Consider the following 24,212-nt stretch of genomic DNA (forward strand, 5'->3'; position numbering starts at 1 on the left):
TAATGCCCTTGCCTTCCACCTGAAAGACCTGGGTTCGATCCCGACGTGAGTCAGAAATTTATTTCTGTTCCACACGTGATTGTGTGTTGATTATTTCTATCTTATTCACTCAGAAGGGGTAATTCTAATGAAATATGTCCATTGTGGTCATTGCTGAGTGTGTGTATGTTGGGGAAAAGATGGATGTTATAAAAGCAGTTAACTTGAAGGTAATTCCCTGCAGGTGCAGTTGCATCTTAGGTTCCAACTTCTTTTGATTTGTATGGTTTAGTGGATAACGCCAACATTTTCCACCTGAAAGACATTACAGTCGATTTTAATGAGTTAGAAATTTATTTCAGTTCACACGTGATTGTGTGTTGATTAAAGGTAACAATAAATATATATGACAAAATATATATAATGATTTATAATATATATAAACTACTTGTGTGTGATAAATGTGTGTGTGTGTGTGTGTGTGTGTGTGTGTGTGTATGTATAGTGAAAGTAGATGGATGTTATGGAAATCTCAGTCAAGGAAAGAAGAACTGTCAGGTTAAGAACCACACATCTTATCACGTGATTGTTTGTTGTTTCTTCATAACAACATTTTCACTAAGAGAGACATTACAGTATTTTAATAGTTAAAAGATTATACAGTCATTATTGAGCTGACAAAGCTGAGTAAAGGTGACTGGTATGCAATAAAAGAGATAGCTGACAAAATCTTTATAATGATTTATAATAGCATATAAACTACTTAGTGGATAAATCAGAAATTGAACAGTTTACATTATAAATGAATTATTGAATAATTTATTTAAAAAGCCGAGGTATAAGATGAACTGTCAAAGTTTATACTCAACACACAATCACGTGATTGTGTGTTGATTATTTCTATCTTATTCACTCAGAAGGGGTAATTTGAATGAAATGCTGTCCATTGGGTCATTGCTGAGTCGGGAAGTTGGGAAAACTCGCTGGTATGCAAGCAGTTAGCTTGCCCAGGTAATTCCTTGGGTGCAGTTGCTCTCAGGTTCCAACTTCTTTTGACTTGTATGGCCTAGTGGATAACGCCCTTGCCTTCCACCTGAAAGACCTGGGTTCGATCCCGACGTGAGTCAGAAATTTATTTCTGTTCCACACGTGATTGTGTGTTGATTATTTCTATCTTATTCACTCAGAAGGGGTAATTCGAATGAAATGCTGTCCATTGGGTCATTGCTGAGTCGGGAAGTTGGGGAAAACTCGTTGGTATGCAAGCAGTTAGCTTGCCCAGGTAATTCCTTGGGTGCAGTTGCTCTCAGGTTCCAACTTCTTTTGACTTGTATGGACTAGTGGATAATGCCCTTGCCTTCCACCTGAAAGACCTGGGTTCGATCCCGACGTGAGTCAGAAATTTTTTTCTGTTCCACACGTGATTGTGTGTTGATTATTTCTATCTTATTCACTCAGAAGGGGTAATTCTAATGAAATGCTGTCCATTGGGTCATTGCTGAGTCGGGAAGTTGGGGAAAACTCGCTGGTATACAAGCAGTTAACTTGCCCAGGTAATTCCCTGGGTGCAGTTGCTCTCAGGTTCCAACTTCTTTTGATTTGTATGGCCTAGTGGATAACGCCCTTGCCTTCCACCTGAAAGACCTGGGTTCGATCCCGACGTGAGTCAGAAATTTATTTCTGTTCCACACGTGATTGTGTGTTGATTATTTCTAACATATATATATATATATATATATATATATATATATATATATATATATATATATATATATATATATATATATATATATATATATATATATGTGTGTGTGTGTGTGTGTGTGTGTGTGTATGTATAGTGAAAGTAGATGGATGTTATGGAAATCTCAGTCTCAGTAGGAAAGGAAGAGCGCAGGTTAAGAACCACACATCTTATTTGCGACGCGTTTCGTTGTTTCTTCATAACAACATTTTCAAGCCTAAGAGAGACATTACAGTATTTTAATAGTTAAAAGATTATACAGTCATTATTGGCTGACAAAGCTGAGTAAAGGTGACAACAAAAGAGATAGCTGACAAAATCTTTATAATGATTTATAATAGCATATAAACTACTTAGTGAATAAATCAGAAATTGAACAGTTTACATTATACATGAATTATTGAATAATTTATTTAAAAAGCAAGGTATAAGATGAACTGTCAAAGTTAAAATCTGGTTTCCTAAAGAAATATTTCTATCGACCCAGAGGTTCTCAATAATGATTCTTCATTAAAAGTACCAAGAACACTAAAATTTTCTGATCTTCTACCTGTATTCATTCCTCTATATGCTGTAAAATCAGTGGTCTGATTGGCTTGGCCAACAAGCAACCACAAATGCCATAATATTCTGAATATCTTGCCCGGACGAACCTCTTTGACTGGCCAATATAGGTGGCGCTACATGCGTCACACCTGAAAATATAGGTGATGCCTGACAAATGGTCTGAAGGTAGTTTATCCTTACGGTTTAACAATGTTTGAGTAATACGGTTGTTGGTAAATATTAACTTGGGGTTAATGTGGGAAAGCTATATTTAAATATATATTTTTTTTAATTCTCTCGCAACGTATTTAAAATGTAATACAGATAGATTAGAAATTTTAGTGCTCTTGGTACTTGTAGTGAAGAATCACTATTGAGCATCTCTGAGTCGATCAAAATATTTTCTAGAAACCAGATTTTAACATTGATAATTCATCTTATCCCTTGCTTTTGATATATATTATTCAATAATTCATTTATAATGTAAACTGTTCAATTTCTGTCTTACCCACTAAGTAGTTTATATGCTATTGTAAATCATTTTAAAGATTTTATCAATTATCTCTATTGTTGTCACTTTTACTCAGCTTTGCATAATCTTTTAACTATTAAAATACTGTAATTTCTCTCTTAGGCTTGAAAATTTTGTTATGAAGAAACGACGAAACGCGTCGCAAATAATACACACACACACACACACACACACACACACACACACACACATATATATATATATATATATATATATATATATATATATATATATATATATATATATATATATATATATATATATATATATATATATATATATATATATATATATATATATATATATATATATATAATTATATGTCTGTGTGATACATATATGCAGATGAACCACAGGGAAAATGAAACACTGGGAGTAAATTCAGATGGTTTCTTCGTCATATGTAAGACATCTTCTAGAGAACTAATGCATAGAGGTAGAAACTTAAATTATTTATGCGAACAAATAGACAACTGGCAACCGAATATTCTCACCTGACAATTGGAAAAAAGGGATGAGCAGTAAACTAATTAGTATCCGAGGTTAATATTATATTATTCTATTTGTGCATGCTTTGTGCATGCAGGAGACCTCACGCCTGTTGCCTTCACCCATATCAACTAACTTTCTCAAAATTTGTACATTTTACATATTTCTTTTGAAATTAATAGATCAATTCTATACATGCCTTTACTGAAGTTTATATTCTTGCAAGGGCTTTCTTTTATTAATCTGGACTTGACATCCCCATTCCACAGCATTAGTGCGACATTGTGACACCTCAGGTGGTTGAGAGGCCCAGGAAAGCAAGTGCAGGGGCACTAAAGGCATTAACTTAGGCCCCCTGTTGAAATATAGCTTAATAAAGGTGGCAAAACTGTGAAAAAGGAAACCACCACTTCAGGCAATTATGTCTAAATGTAAAGATCCGAAGATTTGCTAATATTTAGACATTAGAGCAATATCTCAGTAATAGTAGATGTGAAGCAAATGCTGTTAATGCAGTCATTCTGAACACATCAGATTACCTATGTATAATTCTGCATTTAGTTTTCGGGCAGATTCAGATATAGTTCCAGTTTTGTGAAATGTTCAGAATCACCAAGTAGCCTACAGAGCTACCTATGCGAAAAATAAATAAATAAATAACTCAAGGAGCAAAACAATGGTGAAAAGTCAGGTCTCTGCTACCCCAAGCAATATTTTCACTTGGCAAGGAACTGCCATCGGCTGCAGACTGTACTATCCAATTTATTGAAACAAGTTGTATATTTTTAGAAAATATTAAGACCAACAAAGGTCCTAGAGCACTAACCTGCAGAACGCCATGTCAACAACAACTATACATTAATGGTCACTTGAGCAATGGCTAATATGGTCAAGTGAAAGCTTTTACTTGCCAGCCACGGCCTTGGCAACGGAATGCTATAGAATGGGTGACAGAAATACAAAAGAACTGAGAAGCATAAAAAGACAGGGAATACTAACCATTATTTCTCCCTTAGTCAAGTTACTGTAAGGTGTAATTACTGTATGCTCAGTTAACGATTAACTACATTTACTTAACAAATAATAGCAATAACCCACAAAGAGTTATGCAACTGGCACACGTGTTAATACAATATATGAAATGAAATTTTTATAAATATTCAGCGGTACCGTAGAGAAATGGAAATCCCTTGTTTCGTCACACGTGGAACACAGATGGGTGATGGTGTATGAGCTAAGATGGTCTTACATCACACACGATAAAAACATACTTCCGAAAGAGAGAGGTGTTGAATTAACTATATGAACAGCATACATTTAAGCCCTAAATATACATCATCAAGCTACCCTAACTCCTACAATATCGTGCCCGAATGCTTAAAGATTTCTCTAACCACTCAAGCAGCATATGGACGGTAGGCTACAGCCAGGCAAAAGACGCCTTGGTATCACTTCCAAATCTTGAAATGAATTAAGCATGCAAACAGTGGGAGTCTTTGGCGCAGAAGAGAGGTATGGTGGGTGGGACATACAGTGATAAAGGGAGAGAGAGATAGCCTACATGTGGGAGACCATGGGGGAATTTATGAAGGTTTCTTGATAAAAAGTAAGGGAAACAGAATATAGTCGAAGGAAAATGGGCCACCGAATTCCCGTGTACGTTTTAGACTTACCTTGGGTATCCAAAATGATCACTCCTTTATGAGTTGGGGTCCCAGAATTGGTGTCACGTAGTACTAGGCAAATAGCGGCCTCTGTGAGGTAGAGTGGGAATAGACGTCCACTCGAAACAGCTCCTAGTAGCAGAATACCTAGTCTCCCTGGGCCATGCTTCTCTGGACTGGGCGGGGATCGCCTCAGGGCAACTTTCACAAAATGGCGGTGGCTGCACCCATAAGCCTAAAAGCACAGATACAGCAGCACAGAGAGTGGGTAAAAGGAGGGGTCATTGAGAAAAAGGAATGCTGGTTTGGACGCCATTGCACTCCCATTGTACTGGTCAGCCATCTTACGTGAATTCGGTCACTAGGTTAAGTCCAGTACCCGTAAGAAAGATGAAGAGCCCTAACTTTGGAAATATGCAATGCAATAGATTTAGGGTCTATAAAGTCAAAGGTAACACTTAAACTTACCTGAATAAATCTGTACCCCTAACAATGGGCAAACTTATCTTGGATGTGATTATTAGTAACTAAAAGTATAGATCTTTTAAACTTTATAGTGACAATATAGTGTGCTTATATTATAGGCCTATGCCCCTCACACGAGTATATAGGTGTGTTTATATATTTGTTTGTGGTTGTCTGAAAGTCAGACATGTTTGAATATTTCAGCCAAGAGTCTGGTTTACCATTTCATAACTAAAGCTTTTTACTTTGAAGATTACTGTCTGAGAAGTTATTCTTTTAAGTATAGCTTTGGCAAGATGAATCACTGAAGAAAATTGACATCTACAACTGACCAGCTGAAGCGAAATTTTCTTTCCTCTAAATATTCCCAAATGCAAAAATAAAATTTAAGACAAAACAGAAATATTAGTCTTTGACTGCATTGTGAGACTAATGATGAATTATTATACAAACATTTTACCCTGATGGTATCAGGCCTTATCTATGTTCGTTCCCTCTACCAAACTGTTCTTATAGCATTACTCATCACAATACGACTGAGAGATAAGACTAAAAATATAAAAAGGTTTTACCGACCGTTTTCTTTTCAGTGAGCACTTTTGGTTTGCTATGGTACCTTCACCTGACATCCTCTGTACCTTCCAGTTTATCTTTGTTGACTTCATTCCTGTAGAAGGTATTCACCAGATATTTATTTCATCTTTTGATACATTTTACCCATTTATATCCTTTTACAAACCTCCATAGTATTTTAGTGTATTTATGTGTTGTGTTCTGTTTGAGATTTGCAGTGATAATAGTGACTCATAAGTTTGCCACAGGGGTTTGTTCTATAGGAATTTGCTCGAGTTATAAAGAATATCATGTTTGTGGAATTGTTGTAAATTCAAATCCTAATTAACTTTTGCGATAAATATTCTGCGAATTTTTGCACCCCTTTGCGTGATCATTCTAAAATTGCTTTCACATTTATAGCTAGAATTCGGATAAGGTAACTATTCTCAGTATCAGTTAAGGATGAACTGCAAGCAGCTTCAAGCATCGAAAGCTCAGAGTAATTTTTAGTTTTGAGAGCATACTTGACTATCCTTTGAATGAAGAGGTCTTCAACATCCTCTGATAAAAGCTCATAGATGTATGGTGAGGTTTTGCCTGTTGTTCCTTTAAATGTCAGTGTTTTCAACATAAATAGGCAAATTCATTTTCTGTATTAAGATAAAGCTTGGTTCAGTGTAGATTATAAGGATGCTTATTTGGGGAATCAAATGGCATATAATTCGTGAAAAAAGAATAGATATGTTTTAAAATGGAACAATCATACCCATCTAAGAGCTGTGGCTCAAATAGCTTATGCTTCAGTCGAAACTGAATACAATTTGGCTGTAAAGGAAACTTACAACACAGGGTCGTACAGTGCATAGGCGTAGGAGGAGGAATTTATTTTTGGGGGGGCAACACCAAATTTGCCCGAATTTCAGAAACCCCCAGAGTTTTTTCAAATTGCCATATATCTTGTAATAAACACCTAAACAGTTGTTAAATTATGTACAGTACGTACAAATTTAAAGAAGTCTAGCAAGACCATGTAGCTACTATTCTATTCTTCATTCGGTGTTCATGCATACATCTTATGTGTGTTTTAAAAGTACCAAAACTCTCTTTTTTTTATTTATTTTTTTTTTTTAGCTGATAGGTAATATGGTGAAAGAAGAGTGAGGGCAGTTAGCTAGCTAACTATGGTAGGGAATAGTTCAGAAAGTGAAATATTAGTAAGAGTAATGTCAAGTGTGGTTTATCCACAATTTTATTTAGGTAAGGGTACAATTTTTCTAATACTAACATAATACAATAATAATTTTACATTATAATAACATGGTGAATTGTACATATTGCATATTTTGAATTCTATTTCTTATTAGTATAATCGTATTTAAAACAAAAAATAAAATAAAAAAATAAGTTCCAATTTCCTCATTTTAACCTTGATGTTAATTGTCATAATGATTTTGCATGATACCTGCATAGTAAATTCTAAATATTACTTTTCACAAGGCATTTCTTAATAATATAATGGTTGAGGTTCATCACGATGAATATATGAAGATACTCTTCTCCACCATCTGTGGTCTGTGTTGTTTGGGTGGTTTCTCTCTTCTGCTGCGGATTCTTCTGTTAATTCACTATTGCACTGATCTAGTTTGATCCATATGTTGGTTGCCAGTCTGTATAGTCTTTGATTAATTGGTTCTACTTTGTATTTTTTGTGTATTTGTTCTATATTCAGATCGTCATCTTCTTGATTGTTTCTCACTGCGGACCTTAGTATCTTATTTTGGAATTTTTGTAATGCACTTATATTGGAAGTCGATGCTAAACACGTGGGTATTGGTGGATATTCCATTATTGGTCTGATTAGGCTTTTGTAGAAATGGATTTTGATATTTGTATTCATATTACTAAACCGTTTTAGCGTTGTATTTTGTGTTCTTGCTATTCTTAGCCTTTCTCTCACGTGTTTTGATATTCCTCTTTGTCCGAATTGCATTCCTAGTACTCTTGTGCTTTTAGTAAAATTCATCGGTTGTTGGTCTAACATTATTTGTGCAGGTTTGTAAGCAGACACTGATACTAGTTGGAATTTAGATTTATTTGTCTTTATCTTCCACTTCTTTTCAAATTGATTTATTCTTTCAATTTGGTTCATTGTTTTTTGTGCTACTTGTCATTTCAAAGTTTGATCCTTTCTTCGAGTGCGTTTTTCTGGGTGTATAACTATTTGAGTTACATCATCTGCAAAGCAGACATCAGTACAGTACTCTGGTGGTGAAGTCATATCTGATGTATATAATATGAATAGTGTTGGACTGAGTACAGATCCTTGTGGGACTCCACTTAGTAACGGGAATGGATTCCCTATGTAATTTTGTGACTTGATTGCTGCTGTTCGATCTTTGATGAAGTTGCATAGTATTTTCTCAAAAATGTCTGGAAGGTGAGATGTAAAATTTTGCAATGAAGTCCTTGTATCCATACTTTGTCAAATGCCTTGGTTATATCTATACATACTAGGTTACATAGGTACCTTCTTCTTTGTGATAGTGCAATACTCTCATATATTGTTGCTATTGCAATCTGGGTCCCTCTTCCTTTTCTAAATCCATATTGATTATTATTGTGTAGCTGATTACCTTCTAGGAACAACACTAATCTGTTGATAATTATTTTTTCAAATATTTTGCCAGGCATTTCTAGAAATGATATTGGTCTATAATTCTCTACCTGACTAGTATCTTTTCCTGGTTTGGATATCAAAATCATTATTGCATTCTTGAATATAATTGGAAAATATCCCATTGAGAGAACCCAGTTGTATATTTCTCTTAATTTTGCGAATGCAATGTCTGGTAAATTTTGAATTATGATCTTGTTAATTCCATTCTTTCCTGGTGCTTTGTGTTTAAAATTTTTAATTATTATTTTGATTTCCCATAACTCTATTTTCCTTGTTAATGGGCAGCCTTCATTGAGTCTGCTAATATCAGCTGCATAATGCGGATTTGTTCTGTTTCTATGTTGTTCAATGAATTCATTGACTATTGTCTCATGTTGGTTGTCGAAATTTTGGTTATCCTCCTGCCTTATCTGGAATATTTCCTGCCAGTAGGCCTTGTGCAGTACTTCCTTCTCTTTGTTATCATATATTTTCTCATTCCCATGATTTATGTATGGCGAAGTGTTAGTTTTGTTTCCCACCAGTCTTGCAACGGAGTTTCAAAATTGTTTTGGGTTATTGTACTGTATTTCTGTGTTTTTTATTAGGTCTTCCCAATTTTGATGATATAATCTTGAGTTTTCTTGTACTAACTGTTCTTGTAATGACACATATCTTCTCATTAATATGTTGTTCCACCCTGTTATAAGTACTGTGTTTTGGATGTTGTTGTAGTGCCATTGTATCAATTTCAACTTATCACCACTAATAGGATGTGGAAGTGTGGTGTATTTAGTTATGGGTATATGATTTTTTATTGCTTCCTCTATATTTGTGTACCATTCTTCAAGCTCACCATTTACTATTTCTTTTGTTATTTCTATTTCATTTGAATTTATTGTTGGTTGTCTACTCATTTTTTCTTCTCTTTCATTTTTGAAGCTTTCCCAACTTGCTCTTTTTATATTTGGTATTTCTAAGGATGGAATCATTATTGGATTGGTTGACAATGTAATTACCATTGGTATATGATCGGAGGAGGTTGCTGGTCCTCTTGTAACGGCAATATTGAGGTGAATTTGGTTATTTCCCAATATTATATCTGGCTTTCCTTTTCTGTTATTTGTTACAAAGGTATCCAAAACTCTCTGAAACACAACAAAATGCACGGGCAACGTTTAAAATCTTGCGCAGCTTATAAAGGAGCATAATATCAACAGATTATTTTTACATTATTTTTCATGATGATATATGGCATGAATAACAGATTACCAATTACATGCAGAGAAGATATAAAAATACGAATGAAAATCTATATTACGCTGGTACAGGTTATAGCGTATTTGGGGATAAATTAGAACATTTTGTCTCTTCCCTTTCGCGAGTCAAATACATCCACAATAGTGTTAATGTCTACCCTGTTGGCATGACCCCTTTCAATACAGAGAAGTCCTAATCCTGAGAGCCTATCTTGGCCCATAGTAGATCTAAGGTAGGTTTTGAGTCTTCTCAAGCACGAGAATGACTTCTCTGCTGAACAAGATGTTGCAGGTATAGTTGCCATGGTTTTTGCCACCTCACTGGAGCGTGGCAAAGTTTCACACAGAGAATTTGACTGGATACATTTACCACTGTATTTGCAGTTTTCAACTCCACGCCTTCCAGATTGTGAAAAACGGAAGTTTCAGCCATTAGGATGTCTTGATCCACATTGTGGGAGATTTGCTTACAGTTGGAGTTTCTCGCCTCCTCCATCGCCAGCAAGGATGAAAAAACGGAGTCTTGTATTCATAGGAAATGAATAGGATGAATTTTGTAATCGAATGGGGATATTCTAAAGTAAATGATAAATTGATAATCATTATTCACGTGCAATTATTTATTACCTGGTTAACTTACAAATGCAAGTTTATCATCATCTTTATTCTTATTTTTGTTATTTTTTAAATTATAGAATTTTTTTCTTCCCCTGAATGCCCGAATATTCCAATCCATTTGCCCGAATTCTAGCAGATTCCCAAATCCAGGGGGGCAGTTGCTCCACGCCAACCGGCCTCCTACGCCTATGGTACAGTGGGTTGCTCTCAAATATGCATTTTGTACTGTAACCTCAATGGGTTCTCCTTCGCATAAACCAAATGGCTCTATCACTCAGTGTCAAAAGGAAAAGGCAATCTTTTCGGCTTTTGTATTCAGTCCTAAAAAATTATTAGTTTTTACTCAACCTTGATGCTTATGGAGGTGTAGGTTCAATAGCCATTTTTCCTGTGTATTTTCTGAAAATAGCTTATAACTCATCTTCGAGGTTGACAGTTTTTAGTTTTCTAAAATGAAAATTATTGTGCCGGCTTTTTCTGTTTGTCCGCACTTTTTTCTGTCCGCACTGTTCCTATCCGCCCTCAGATCTTAAATACTACTGATGCTAGAGGGCTGCAAATTAGTATGTTGATCAACCACTCTCAAATCATCAAACATACCAAATTTCAGGCCTCTGGCCTCTGTGGTTTTTATTTTATTTAAGGTTAAAGTTAGCCATAATCATGCTTCTGGCAACGCAACAACACAGGCCACCACAGCTGGCTGAGAGTTTTATGGGCTGCAGCTCATAGAGCATTATACCGAGACCACCGAAGGATGCATCTATTTTCTGTGGCCTTGATTATATGCTGTACAGAAAACTCGATTGTGCTGAAGAAACTTCAGCCCATTTTTTACTTGCTTTCAAAATTTTATTACGTCGTGAGGCAGCCAAAAGGGTTTTTTCTGCACTTGTTGAGGAATTGGTAATGTTACTCCACCAGCTAAACATCTGAATGTCTATGCTGAAAGTAATCATCGATTCCCTAATGTCCAACTCACACACTGACGATTCAAGACCGCACACGTCGTAATGGCTGGTTTTGGCGATCATCGCCATCAGTCAAAGTCCTTGGGCCAAAAAAAAAAAAAAATTGTCAGTTGATTACGACTCCATAAGCAATTAACCATAGCGACAGCACTGCGCACATTGAGATGAGATTATGTACGTACGTAGTCATAAGCGCAGGTCGCCGATGATTTAGGCCATACCCACATTTGGTGGTTGCAACAAGATGGCACAGTGCGTAAAGGCATGGTGATGCATGGCGATTCAATTGCAGTGTAGTTACATCACACGGTGACATGTGCAACAGCATCGTAACTGTGTTGTGAGCATGGATGCCACCATATATAAAGTGCCAGGTGAACTCGTCACTGATCATTCTAGTTGCAGCCACAGACAGAGCAAGAACATGGAGGAGGTGGATTTGCTACACCTCATACCTGAGAACCAACATGACCCTGAATTAGTAAAATGCATTTTGGATTCTCACAATGCCATGTTGCATTTAAGAATCCTAAGGTGCCTGGAGGAACGAAAACGAAGATGTATAGAAAACCAAGACGTTGCTGAGTCTGGCCCTACTTACAGTGCAGACAGGAGAAAGGATACTATGGCAACTTGGTGCAAGAAGTGGCAATTGAAAATCCAGGACTGTACAGGAATTTTACCAGGATTATGGAGGACCTTTACGATGAAATTGTGGAATGTGTCACACCCTACATAAAGAAGACCCTCATATTCTGGAGGAGACCCGTTGAGCTAGGCCTGCATGTTGCAATTACCACATGTTACCTTGCAACTGGAGAATCCTACAAGAGCCTGTCCTACCAATTCAGTGAAGCTTCCTATATGATCTCCAGTATTGTGCCTGAGACTTGTAGGGCCATTGTGGCTGTCTATGGAGATGAGGTCATGCAGGTACCCAGCACCCCAGAGGAATGGAAGGAGGTAGCACATGGGTTTGAGCAATGATGGAATTTTCCACACACCCTTGAAGCAATAGACGGGAAACACATTAGCATCCAGAACCAACCCTTGGAGGAACTCATTATTTTATTTATAAGAAGTTCTATTCTCATTCTACTAGCAGTTGTTGACGCTGAGTACAAGTTCCTGTACGTGGATGTAGGTGGCAAAGGGTCCGAGTCTGATGGTGGTGTCTTTGCCTAGACACAACTTGGCAAAATGCTGGATCGACATGAAGCCAATCTGCCTGCCCCTGAAAGATTGCCAAACGAAACTGAAGATAAATCCCCAGTCGACTATTTCTTCACTGGAGATGACGCCTTCGCTCTTAAGAAGTATATGATGAAACCATACCCTGCACGATGCCTGTCAAAACCTGAATGCATCTACAACTATCGACTAAGCAGGGCAAGACGTACAGTGGGGAATGCCTTTGGGATCTTAGAAAGCAGGCAGATATTGTTCACAATTATTATGGCTGTCTTTATCTGGTCTGCTTGTTGAAATACATATGTAGTATGAAATACCTTTTGTATACTATCTAATAACTAAATCAATATTTTTTTTGTCTCCAACAAATTCATGGGCATGTGAAAACACTAAACTTGTTGGAGACAAATGAAAAATTTTGATTTAGTTATAAGATGATATACAAAAGGTATTTCATGTTACATACGTATTTCAACAAGCAGACCAGATAAAGACAGTAATAATAATTGTGAACGATATCTACCTGCTTTCTAAGATCCCAAAGGTATTCTCCATTGTGCGTCCTGCCCTGCTTAGTCGATAGTTGTAGATGCGTTCAGGTTTTGTCAGGCATCGTGCAGGATATGGTTTCATCATATACTTCTTAAGAGCGAAGGCGTCATCTCCAATGAAGAAATAGTCGACTGGGGGTTTATCTTCAGTTTAGTTTGGCAATCTTTCAGGGGCAGGCAGGTTGGCTTCACGTCGATCCAGCATTTTGCCGAGCTGTATCTTGGCAAAGACAACACCATCAGGCTTCCCCGCACCAGCAGACAGCAACTGGGAAGGCTCAACGTGACCACCTGCTTGAATATGTTAACTCCCCTGCAGGCTCCGTTCATTGCATTAGCAGAAATCTATGATAAAAAGGAAAAGATAGAAAAATGCCTTTTCACCTCTTACTTCAGAATATGTTCATCTCGAGAAATGGGAGTAATTCATGAAATCCTTACGAATTGTTAAAACGTAACATTATATGCACATTCTAATAATTTGTATTTTATTGCATTATCAGCTTGTTAGTACTTTCTTGTCTGACTGACTTGTGATAGCTAACTTAAAGAATTTTATGTACATAATATAAAAATATATTTGTATGAAAGAATGTTTAAAAACTGTGTAAATTTCCTAAATAAAAGTTAAAATCCAAAAATACTGGTTTTAATGATTACCATATGTATTTTAATTTTTAATTGTAGTCAGTGTTAGTTTATCTATATCTGAAGTTCGCAAGTATATAAAAATTTCTGAGGATCTTGAAACCTATATATATTTTACTTAGTAATTGTTTTCATGTGTTATTTTTTCTTTATCTGAAGTTCTGAAAATATATAAAAAATACTGAGAATCATTTCCGCATATCTGAAAACTATGTAAATTTCCTAAATAAAAGTTAAAATCCAAAAATATTGATATTAATGATTACCATAAATATTTTTTTAGTTGAATTTTTAGTTGTAGTCATTTTTGTCTATATCTGAAGTTCTCAAAGTATAAACAAATTACTGAGAATCTTGAATCCAATATGTATTTTACTTATTAATAGTTTTCGTATGTTATTTTTTCTTTATCTTATTTTTTACTAGTTTTCAGTGTCACTTTGTCTTTATCTGAACTAATGAAAATATAGCATACCTTCATTCCTATCCAGTTTAATTACCTTGAAAATATTGGAGATGGTTTGTAGAAATTATGTACTTCAGGAAATTGTTAAAAAAATTACTGTGCTCAACATTTTAATTGTTGAGATAATGTAAATAATTAATTTTTAAATAAAATAACATAAAAAGTAATACTCTAAAGGATTTTGGTAATTTCAGGTATTATTATAGAAAATAACATTCAGTTATTAGTGCTTTTAGGAAAATTTAATGCATACAAAATATAAACATTGTACACATTTTATTATATTACAAAAATATACATATGCAATTTGCAGAAGCATATAGAAAGGCTACAAGAACTTCTTTCTTTTTGTTATTGTGAACACAATAACAAAAAAGAAAAAATCAGGGAACAAAAAGACGCTAAGGAGGCATCATCTTTTCCGGCAAAACAGTCTAAGTGGCACTTGAAGTAGTGGGTATTAAGGAGTCTAAGAAACTGGTACTGGGGAGGATGACATTATGGAGATCTACCGCAGGCGAAGGTGTAGACGACCCACCAACAAGAACAGTGCTTGGCCAAGTAGACTTGAGCTGACCCTGGGCATACATAGCCAGTTGTTGCCCTGTCAGCCGGTAAACTTGCTCCGTTTGAGCGTAGGATGTTGAAGGCATAGGTGCAGGGGGCTGAGACAGAAAAGATCTCATGAACGAATCTTGCTCCGTTTCCAAAAATGTCTGTCTGATGCCTGGGAATAAATCAAAACTCTCTTTCAGTCTCCCTTCTTTCGTGGCCTTCTGCAGTTTCTGCACCAGAAACCCGATCTCTGTCTGCAGGTATGGATAGAAGACCAGGTCAATCTCTGCACAATCCTACGTAACCTTCTTTAGGTGGAGATTCTAATATGCCTCCTTTGGGTTGGATTTAGTCCTGTCCAATATAGCCTTCTTTGCTGCTTCGGCGTTTTCAGTCACCTAAAGAAAATTAAAAAGAAATTAGTCATTATAGAATGGTGATTTATCATATAGAAAATCGGAAACAAATCACAGGCACAATGAAAAATCGATATAGTTTAATGATAAGAAAACCAAATACTTTATAAATGTTAATCAACATGTTTGTAAATGCAATGTTTTGTTTCAAGATTGAAAATAATAAAATATTTACCTTCTCAAGGACGAAGCCTTTGCTTTGCTGACATTTCTGGTCAAACTTTTTCTTCTTGGGCATCTTTTCCTCGATGGCGGGGATGGCCGTAACCACGTCATCGTCCCTACCAGCAGACAAAAGTTTAGCAGGGTCCTCAGGAGGGGCAGCGGCAGCAGCAGCGGACTGTAGGGAAAAAAGGAAAATGGATTAATAATTTTCGAAGCAGCATATATTACTTTGGTTGATCTGTTTATCATTAGTGCAACATGAAAACTTATATTATGAAATTTAATAATATTGAAAAACAAATTTACCATATGAATCCAATACAAGGCAGAACAATTTTCTGCCATACCTCTTTCAATCCAAGAGTCTTGGGCTTCTTCTGATGGACAATGCGCTTCCTGAAGAATTGAAATTCCGAGAAAATCCACTTCTCCCTTTCCGCCAGGTCCCTCACTGCTGACTGGACCCCTTTCCTCTTTCGTCAGACGCCCATTCCTGGTGCAGATCGACTTCAACCAGGTACTTAGCTGAGGTCCTGTCAAAGGCGGGTCGAGGGACTTGGCCTTCTCATCAAGGAGCCGCATCTTCTTGGCCACTTTCTTGAAGTCAGTGAGCCCCCTGTCATACAAAAAGGGGTGCTCCTGCAACCATTCCCCCGACATCCTCTCATGGTCGTCTGTCAGGAAGACACATGGAGTTGTTTATCCTACGCTTCTGAATTCCTGACCCCTCGTCGCCCTTCTCTGCATCCATCGTAAACATATAGCCTACTCGTCGTTGCCTTTTACGTCATCCTCAGACATGACCTCGGCGTCCTCCCCTAGTTCCAAGGGGTTCAGTTCCTCATCCTGGTCAGTTGGGGCCATTGAAGTTAACAGAGACAATTAGCTTTCTTCGGCAGCTTGATGAAGTGCCTGCTGACGGGGCCACAGTCAGCAGAAGAAGCAGAAGCAGGGGACAAAGAGCCCTGCAACTGGACGGCTGCTGCAGAAGAGGAAGGAGCATCCTGAAGAGGGGAGTCCTTGTAGGGCACAATCTTCATCGTCTTCTTCCTCATCTCCTTTACAAGGGCACATAGCATACTGACGGTTAATCCAACAAAGGGCATCACGAGGAGAGCAGCAGAGGTCACAGTGAGGTCTTTTGTGAAATACTGGTTGACCTCTCGTGTGAGCCGCAGACGCGGGACTGTGACGTCACCACGGTGATTTATGGTGCACGCACGGTTGAGCTATAGCTATCTCAACCGTGGGTGCACGTTGTAATGGATGGCGCATGTCGCAATTGCGAGTTACGACTTGCGCATTCGTGATTGCCAATTCACTTTTGAGAAACACAGCTGGTCTGTCTCTTCTTTCAGGATATCTGAAAGCCTGTATATCCTAAGGATATTTTTTAATTCAGTTATTCTTCCATGTTTTGAATACTGATCCCCATTTGGTCTTCAGTGGCTGAACAAAAAAAAACTTGAAATCTACTGAATGTCTTATCCCTGGCTTGACATTAACCTCTGGCATTGCCGTTCGATAAGGCCATTGAGCATGCTGTATCCACCACACAGTACTAAATTACTAAGCATGTAGCTAATTCTAACAGTCTTGCCTTTCCTTTTATGAGATTGAGTACCATCATAGTTTTCTAGATTTCTTATTCCTCTTGTGACCAAGTTGTGGAATGATTTTCCTTATGCTGTAGCTGAATCGTTGGAAGTTTTGTCGTTCATGTGATGATTTGCGAATTACTATAAGGATAGGTTCCTTAGGTTAACGAGTTCCCCAATAATGCAGATAAAGTACGATAGCGCATGTATGATTGTTCCCATGAGGAACCCGATTTAAGAGTTGATATAGATAGGTACATTTCAATTGCCTAGTATTGAAGGATAACTGGTTCAAAATACTGTCTCAGTTGTGTAATCATGAGGACATAGTAGTTCAAAATGCTTAATTGAAGGCACTTATGAAAGGACTATTACGATTTTGCATTTATTGCAACAAGTCAACATTAAATGACAGTGTAATTATTCCCAACAATAAATGACAGTGCAATTACTCACAACAACAAAAAGGATAAGTAAATTTGAATCAGCGCGTGCCTGCCATTAATCACTAGTCTAAATAAAAGTATGATAACACGACCCCATCCCTTGGACAATGAACTAATAAATATTAATAAACAACTAAACTGATGGTCCGAGGAGAAAAGAGGTCAAGGTGGCTCTTCCACCTGCCTTTATACCCGCAGGGTACGATAGTTGCGACATGGAAATGGCAAATATCAAGTGAGGATTGACTTGTGACTTTACACAACTAAAGGACAAAGGATGGGGCTTTCTTACAAGTACACATACGCAAAGTTAGAATCTAGGATCATCAGGTGAGCATGATTTAATCGTGGTTTGGCAGACAAATAGCACATGAAATTGGCGCTAACACACACGATTTTGGCGCCAACCTGAAAGTTATTTAGTTTTGATACAAGAAAAATATTCAAAACACATGAAGTAAATTGGGAATCAATTAATACAACCATACTACTTATCAAAATTTCCTCAATGATACATACACAATCTTTTAAGAAATTCAACTTCATAAATCTACGACAATCTCGCTTAGAGATGGGAGATGGCCAAATTGGCGCTATATTCAGGACAGTTCAAACTGGATGCACATTTCAGGGTTTATATGTTATTTGCCTTATTTATTTTTACTTTGTTACTCATCTTGTGTGTTGCTATTTATTTCATTTTGTTTTCTTTGTTATTTCTCTTCCTTTACTTCTAAATCTTTTTATCCTATTTAATTTATCATTTTTACTTGGTTGTTCCCCCTTATGGGGCCATAGTTTTAACTTTCTGGGCTGTAGCTTGTTTTGTAAAGTGACCGCGTCATCCAGAGAAAACACTAGTTTTCTTCATGTTGATAATCACATATGGAACAGGTACAGAAGTCTCTCTCTTTAAATCGCTTTGTAACTGTTTTCGACAATTCCCTCTGGCGATCCATGAAAAAAGACTGCAAGTTTACATGCATAGAGAACGGGAATATATCAAGAAGACGTACTTGATGCGACGCATCTACTTTTGCCTTGTACTGTATTCTCATGCAGAAGTATAGAAAGTAGAAAAGCTCAGTAGAAAATCAAGAAGTACAATTCACTTTGAAACTATCAATTCACTTTGCTAGAAAGTTATATATATATTTTCTTAAATAAGTCTGGATTGGACCAGGGTTCTTGCCCTGATTTCTACTAGATACTTGAAAAATAAATATGCTTCTGTTTTTCTGTTGCTCTCCCTTTCTGTAAACTGCAGAAAATTTTCGAGTGACTTTACACTAAACCCTAGTGATATTTTCTTTTTTTTTCAGAAAAGATTTGAAATATGGCATATCTGGTAAAGAAGACGATTGACACAGCATACCGGCAGTCACTGTGAGTTTTCGCTTCAATTCAGGCATGAAGGGGGCCAGTCCTATCGGTTTTATCATACTGAAACAAATTCATAATCATTTATATCGGATCTGATATTTCAACCGACTATTACTGTAAAACAGACAATGCGGATTTAACACATTTGGAGAATTCTTCTGAATTCGAAGAGATTTTCCCTGGGCAATGATAAATCCTCCCTGAAAATATCATCAACGTCAGTTCATAAGTTTTGCAAATAACCAAAGCAGCAAGTTCATTAGGTTATTTCCCTTGAAAAGCTTGGTTTATTATGTAAAATTCTTTACCAAATGCTTTTAGTTATCGTTTGATACTTTGATACTTTTCTAGAATTATCATCAGCTGCTATGTCATCCAACTTCTAGTAACTCTTTGCCTAAATTCATCTATTCCAAAAAATGGATTTACAATAACCAGTGTTGCTCCACTGCAGTGCTTATTTTATGAGGTTCATATTTCGGAAACATTGAAAAAATATAAGGGGTGTGCAATACTAATTCCTGCCTTCCATACATTTCAATTTTCAGAAAAATTTCAGGATGCTCTGCAAGTCGGACATTCTTCACAAGAAACTTCATACCGGATCAGGCTAAACCTTCAGATAGTATACCGTTAGTTTAATATTATCCACTGTTGTTTTTGCATAAAACCTTGGTGTTTTAGAATAGTTCAACAGTAATAAATATCTCTAATATTTTTAAAACCAGTCTGCTGAATTCGCTAGTTTTGGTTTATAAGATAATCTCTCTATATATCTATTTATCTAGATATATGTGTGTATGTGTGTGTGTGTGTTTCTATAAGTACATGTTACTAGGTGACAACGTAGTGTTCAGCACATTCCAGTGCATAGGTGATCGCCTGATGGTCTGTGGAGCTCAGTGCAGAGTGCCTGAATGAAAGTCACCTTTAAATACAGCTGTATCAGCAACACAGCCAGAAGTGCTCGTCAGCTTTTTGTCTCGAATGTTCTAGAAGCTTTTATCCAGTTAAGATCTGGATATGGGTGTGTCGTTAAGGTGTTCATATGTTTGTCGGTAATGAAAAGCAGCTTGTAGGGCAAGTGTTGGGAGCTTTTGGGAAAAGCTATACACTCCTTTTAGAGGAACCAAGTGAGAAGGACTTGGAGGGCTCTGGACCTGGCTCTTTGCTGGAAGGGTGAGTGTAAAGACAAATAGTAATTTCACATTTTTTGTGACTTATCTTTTTGCTATCATTTCTTTCTATCTGGCATGATGGTGTAAGTGTGAACCAAGTTGGTTTTAATTCTAATAGGAAATGATTTCTCTCTCTACAGGTGTTTCATGCTTATGGCTAGTCATACATGTTTATGGATAGTCGTGCACCTGCACATACCCATAGCCACTATGGAAAATGGCCACTTAAGTGAACTGGTGATATAGGACATGAAAAGTTAGAATGGAGACAGAATAGGGTTGGGCAGTTGAGATGGGAAGAATCATGCTTATAGTTCTTGTGACTAATAAAATGTTTGGGGAAAATATTCATTTACCTTTTCTTTCCATTTTAGTATTATGTTTATTTTTCATTTAACCTGTCATATGTTGGATTTGCTGAATAAACTATTTTTGTAAACACGGTTTGATTTATACACTAGCTGTAGGATATTTAGCCCCTGAGAGAGAGAGAGAGAGAGAGAGAGAGAGAGAGAGAGAGAGAGAGAGAGAGAGAGAGAGAGAGAGAGAGAGAACTGCTCAGATCATATCTACCAACATATTCGTAAGTGTTTTGTTTTTGGTTACAGATATATCTGGTGGCAGCAGTAAAACAATTAGTTTTTCACAGTGTTATGAATTCACACAGAAGAATGTATGAATGGTGATAGTAGTTGGGATTCAGGTACATGGAGACACTGTAGAAATAGGATTTAAGCATAGATGGGGAGTTGAGAGGGGTTGGTAACTTCGTGCTGAGAGGAACACTGCGCGCTGCATTTTTTTTTTTTTTTTTTTTTTTTAGCTCGGATGCAACCGGGTGGTGGCAACTGTTCAGTTTAACTTAGTTGGTGTCTTAGGAAAGTCGTTTATCAAGTGCGTTAGCACGGGTCTGAACATAATCGTATAATTTTGGGTCCTAGATTACAAGTGCAATTATGATTTCATGAATGTCAGTGGTTGCAGTGATATAGAGGGAAACAGTAAAAGTCAGTTCTTTTAATTTCAGTTTATTCAGAAAATTTCTTTTCTCTTTCTTTGTTGTTTTATCTAGTCATTTTGGGCTCAAACATATCCTTATGTGTATGTAATAAATGGGTTGTAATGTGTACGGGATAATTATAACATGTGGTTTCTCTGCGTGGAGACAGCAGTAAATCGCATGGTTTGCAATTTTTGCATGGAGACAAGCGGTGGCAATATCGAAGGGTGAATTTTACTTCTGAGATTTTTTTTTCTTTCTTTTCTTGTGGGGAGATCGCGTTAGTTAACCTTGTTCATCAATGGGGTGGGGTATAAGAAGTGATTCTTTTCCATAGTGTTTTGTTTTTCATTTGGAGGTTATTGTGCAATGTTTTAATCTTATATGCTTTTAAGGTCATGCAGAGTTTTATCGGGGGGGGGGGGTGGGGGAGGGTCGTTTTTATTTAAGTTGAAAGAAGAAGGGGAGAGGCAGCAAAATGGCAGTGGGGATTCAGGAGATAAGTCACTGACTCGTAGGATTACGATGTTTACGTCACCTATCCAACCCTTTGCGGGCTCGATAATTGGAAGTTTGAGACAGCCAGTAGAGATATTTATAGCAAGTGTTGATAATCAATTAACTACCAAAAAAATCACAGATGATACAGATGCATTTAATGAAGCTAAAGGGTTTCTTGCTTTAGATATTGGATACGTCGGTAAACGCTGTCGCAGGTTTGAGTTCAGAAAATGTAGTACTTGGGAGGATTTAAAGAAATTTCTAAGAACCACATATGGGGCAGATGAATGTGAAGATTTGGTTCGAGATATGAGAGCATTTTATAAAATTAGGAAAGGCCAGAGTTGCATGGTCGATTATAGCTTGCGATTGTTTGATGCAGCCACAGATTTAGTGGGGAAATCGAGAGGCTCGGACTGGTAAATGGCGATTCTATTTCATTAGAAATTTTTCAAAATTACTGAATTTCTTGTGGTTGTTAAATGACGTGCCAGATGCGATAGTTACCAGTTTCGATAGTCCGATAGAAGCTACTTCTGAGGAATCTTTTATCTTTTTCCAAATCAGGAAGCACATGTCAAAATGCCCAACGGTAGATAGCACATTTTTCAATGGGATGCCTAAAACCTTGGCAACAGGCCAAAGGAACTTCCCGCAACGAGAATCAAACTTTGCCTCTAATAGTTTTTGCAGTAAAGTGGAGAGTGATAGAAAATCTACGAATCTTACTCCACAATTTCGTTGCCTTCGTTGCAATAAACAGGGGCATACTAAGAAATATTGCCGAACCAGACATTGCGGCATGTGTAAGAATCCTTCAAATAATTGGTGGCTTTGTCCATTACTGATAAGGGGTAATGATAGACCAGTAAGTCAGAATTTTGGGAGTAGCTATAAGAAAGCCCCTCAGGAAGGATATCCAAAGAAGCCCCAAAATAGACAGAATTTTTGGAAAGGACAAAATGCTCATGTCATACAGGACTTTTGGGAGATACAGGAGAACGGAAGCCGGTGGTGAAGGAAGCCGTGGCTGGGTCTAGTCTTCTCATTTTTGTGGATACAGGAGCAATAGTCAGTCTAGTGGACTTTGACTTTTGTCAGTCGAAGTTCCCTCGGTTTCACCTAATGCGTTCAGAGGATAAAGTGTGTGATGTCCAAGCTCATAAACTGTAGGAGCAGCAGATATTTGTTTCTCGCTAGGGAACCAGTTAGTACAGGAATCAGTTTTGGTGGTGAGAGGGGTTAACTTGGGAAACAAGGTTTTACTGGGCCATCCAGAGTGTAGGAGGATTGGCAGTAAAGGAGTTATAGCAGTTGGTGAAAACTGGTGGTTTTATCCCATTTATAGGTACTGAGGAAATGGAGGAGGATGTATGTGAAATGGGGAACAATGATGGAATAAGTGGGAATAATGAGGAAATAGGGGGAAATTATCAATCACAGGGAGATTGTGAGCCTAATGATGAGGGAAAGAGAATATATAAAGGTGTTTTAATGGAGGAGATAATTTTAGAACCGGGTATGGTTGCTATGGTGAAAGTAAAGATGAGGGATATTAGAGCGAATAAACAGGTGTGTGTGGTGGGAGGCAGTGAAAAACTTGAAGGTTTGGTGAATATAGTTTCAATAAACAAGGTGTTAAATAAAGGGGTTACATGGGTGGAATTACTAAACTGCAATAAGTCAGTTAGGAGGTATCAGAGAAATACTTATGTTGTGGATCTGGAGGAATGGAGCGAGGAGATGGATTCAGTGGCAGCAATATGGGCGCAAAATGAATTTTCAGAGGCTGAAATAGAGGTTAGAAGAGAGATATTTAGAAATCATTTGGGTCTGGGTGCGGCAGACTACAAAGAATACATAGAGGGGTTAGGTGAGGTTTTGGATGGATACTCAGATGTTATTACTCTTAAAGGAGCTACTCTGGGGTTGACGGATGTGTTAGAACACAATATACTTTTAGAAGAGGGGATTAAACCTTTATATGTCCCATCATATAGAATAACTTTTAAGGTGAAAGAATGGGTTGAACAAGAGGCTAACAAGTGAGAGGATGAAGGTATAATTAAACCCAGCTCCTCTCCATTAAATTTCCCTTTGCTAGCAGCACCAAAGAAAGATGGTTCTATATGTGTATGTGTGAGTTTCAGGAAAAAAATTAGAAAACAATCTCAGACAGATATCCAGTGGCAAGTTTGCAAGGGTTTTTGCAAGTGCCATTGAGTGAAGAGAGTAGAAGGTTGACAGCATTTTCAGTCCTGAAAGGACACTATGAATTTACAAGGATACCTTTTGGTTTGTCAGGTGTTCCTATTACATTTACGAGGCTAGTAAACACAGTCTTCCATGGGATGTTGGGGAAAAATGTATTTGTGTATATTGATGATACATTAGTTGCTACGGACTCTATAGGGAAACATTTAGAAGTACGTAGGGAAATTCTCAGGAGGCTTGGGGTGGCAGATCTGAAAGTTAAACTAGCCAAGTGTGATTTCCTGAAAAAGAATATTGTATATTTAGGACATGTCATTTCAAAAGAAGGTGTACGAATGAATGATGAGATGGTTAGAGCTATTGCAAATTTTCCTACACCCAAGAATAAGAAAAGTGTTCACTCATTCATAGGCATGGCAGGT

General features: G+C 37.1%; 1 protein-coding gene across 2 annotated transcripts in view; it reads left to right on the forward strand.

The window, feature by feature from the left end:
* Positions 1-6,011: 6,011 nt before the first annotated feature.
* The window catches only part of LOC136847475 (uncharacterized), a 41,695-nt gene continuing 23,494 nt past the window's right edge, over positions 6,012-24,212 (forward strand). For both annotated transcript variants that reach the window (XM_067119210.1, XM_067119211.1), the window contains exons 1-3: positions 6,012-6,095; positions 18,837-18,900; positions 19,446-19,529. In XM_067119210.1, coding sequence (XP_066975311.1) covers positions 18,851-18,900; positions 19,446-19,529 — 134 coding nt within the window. In that variant the 5' untranslated portion in view covers positions 6,012-6,095; positions 18,837-18,850. The remainder of the gene's footprint in view (positions 6,096-18,836; positions 18,901-19,445; positions 19,530-24,212) is intronic.

The sequence above is a fragment of the Macrobrachium rosenbergii genome, chromosome 16 (assembly GCF_040412425.1).
Source record: "Macrobrachium rosenbergii isolate ZJJX-2024 chromosome 16, ASM4041242v1, whole genome shotgun sequence".
Taxonomy (NCBI): Eukaryota; Metazoa; Arthropoda; class Malacostraca; order Decapoda; family Palaemonidae; genus Macrobrachium; species Macrobrachium rosenbergii.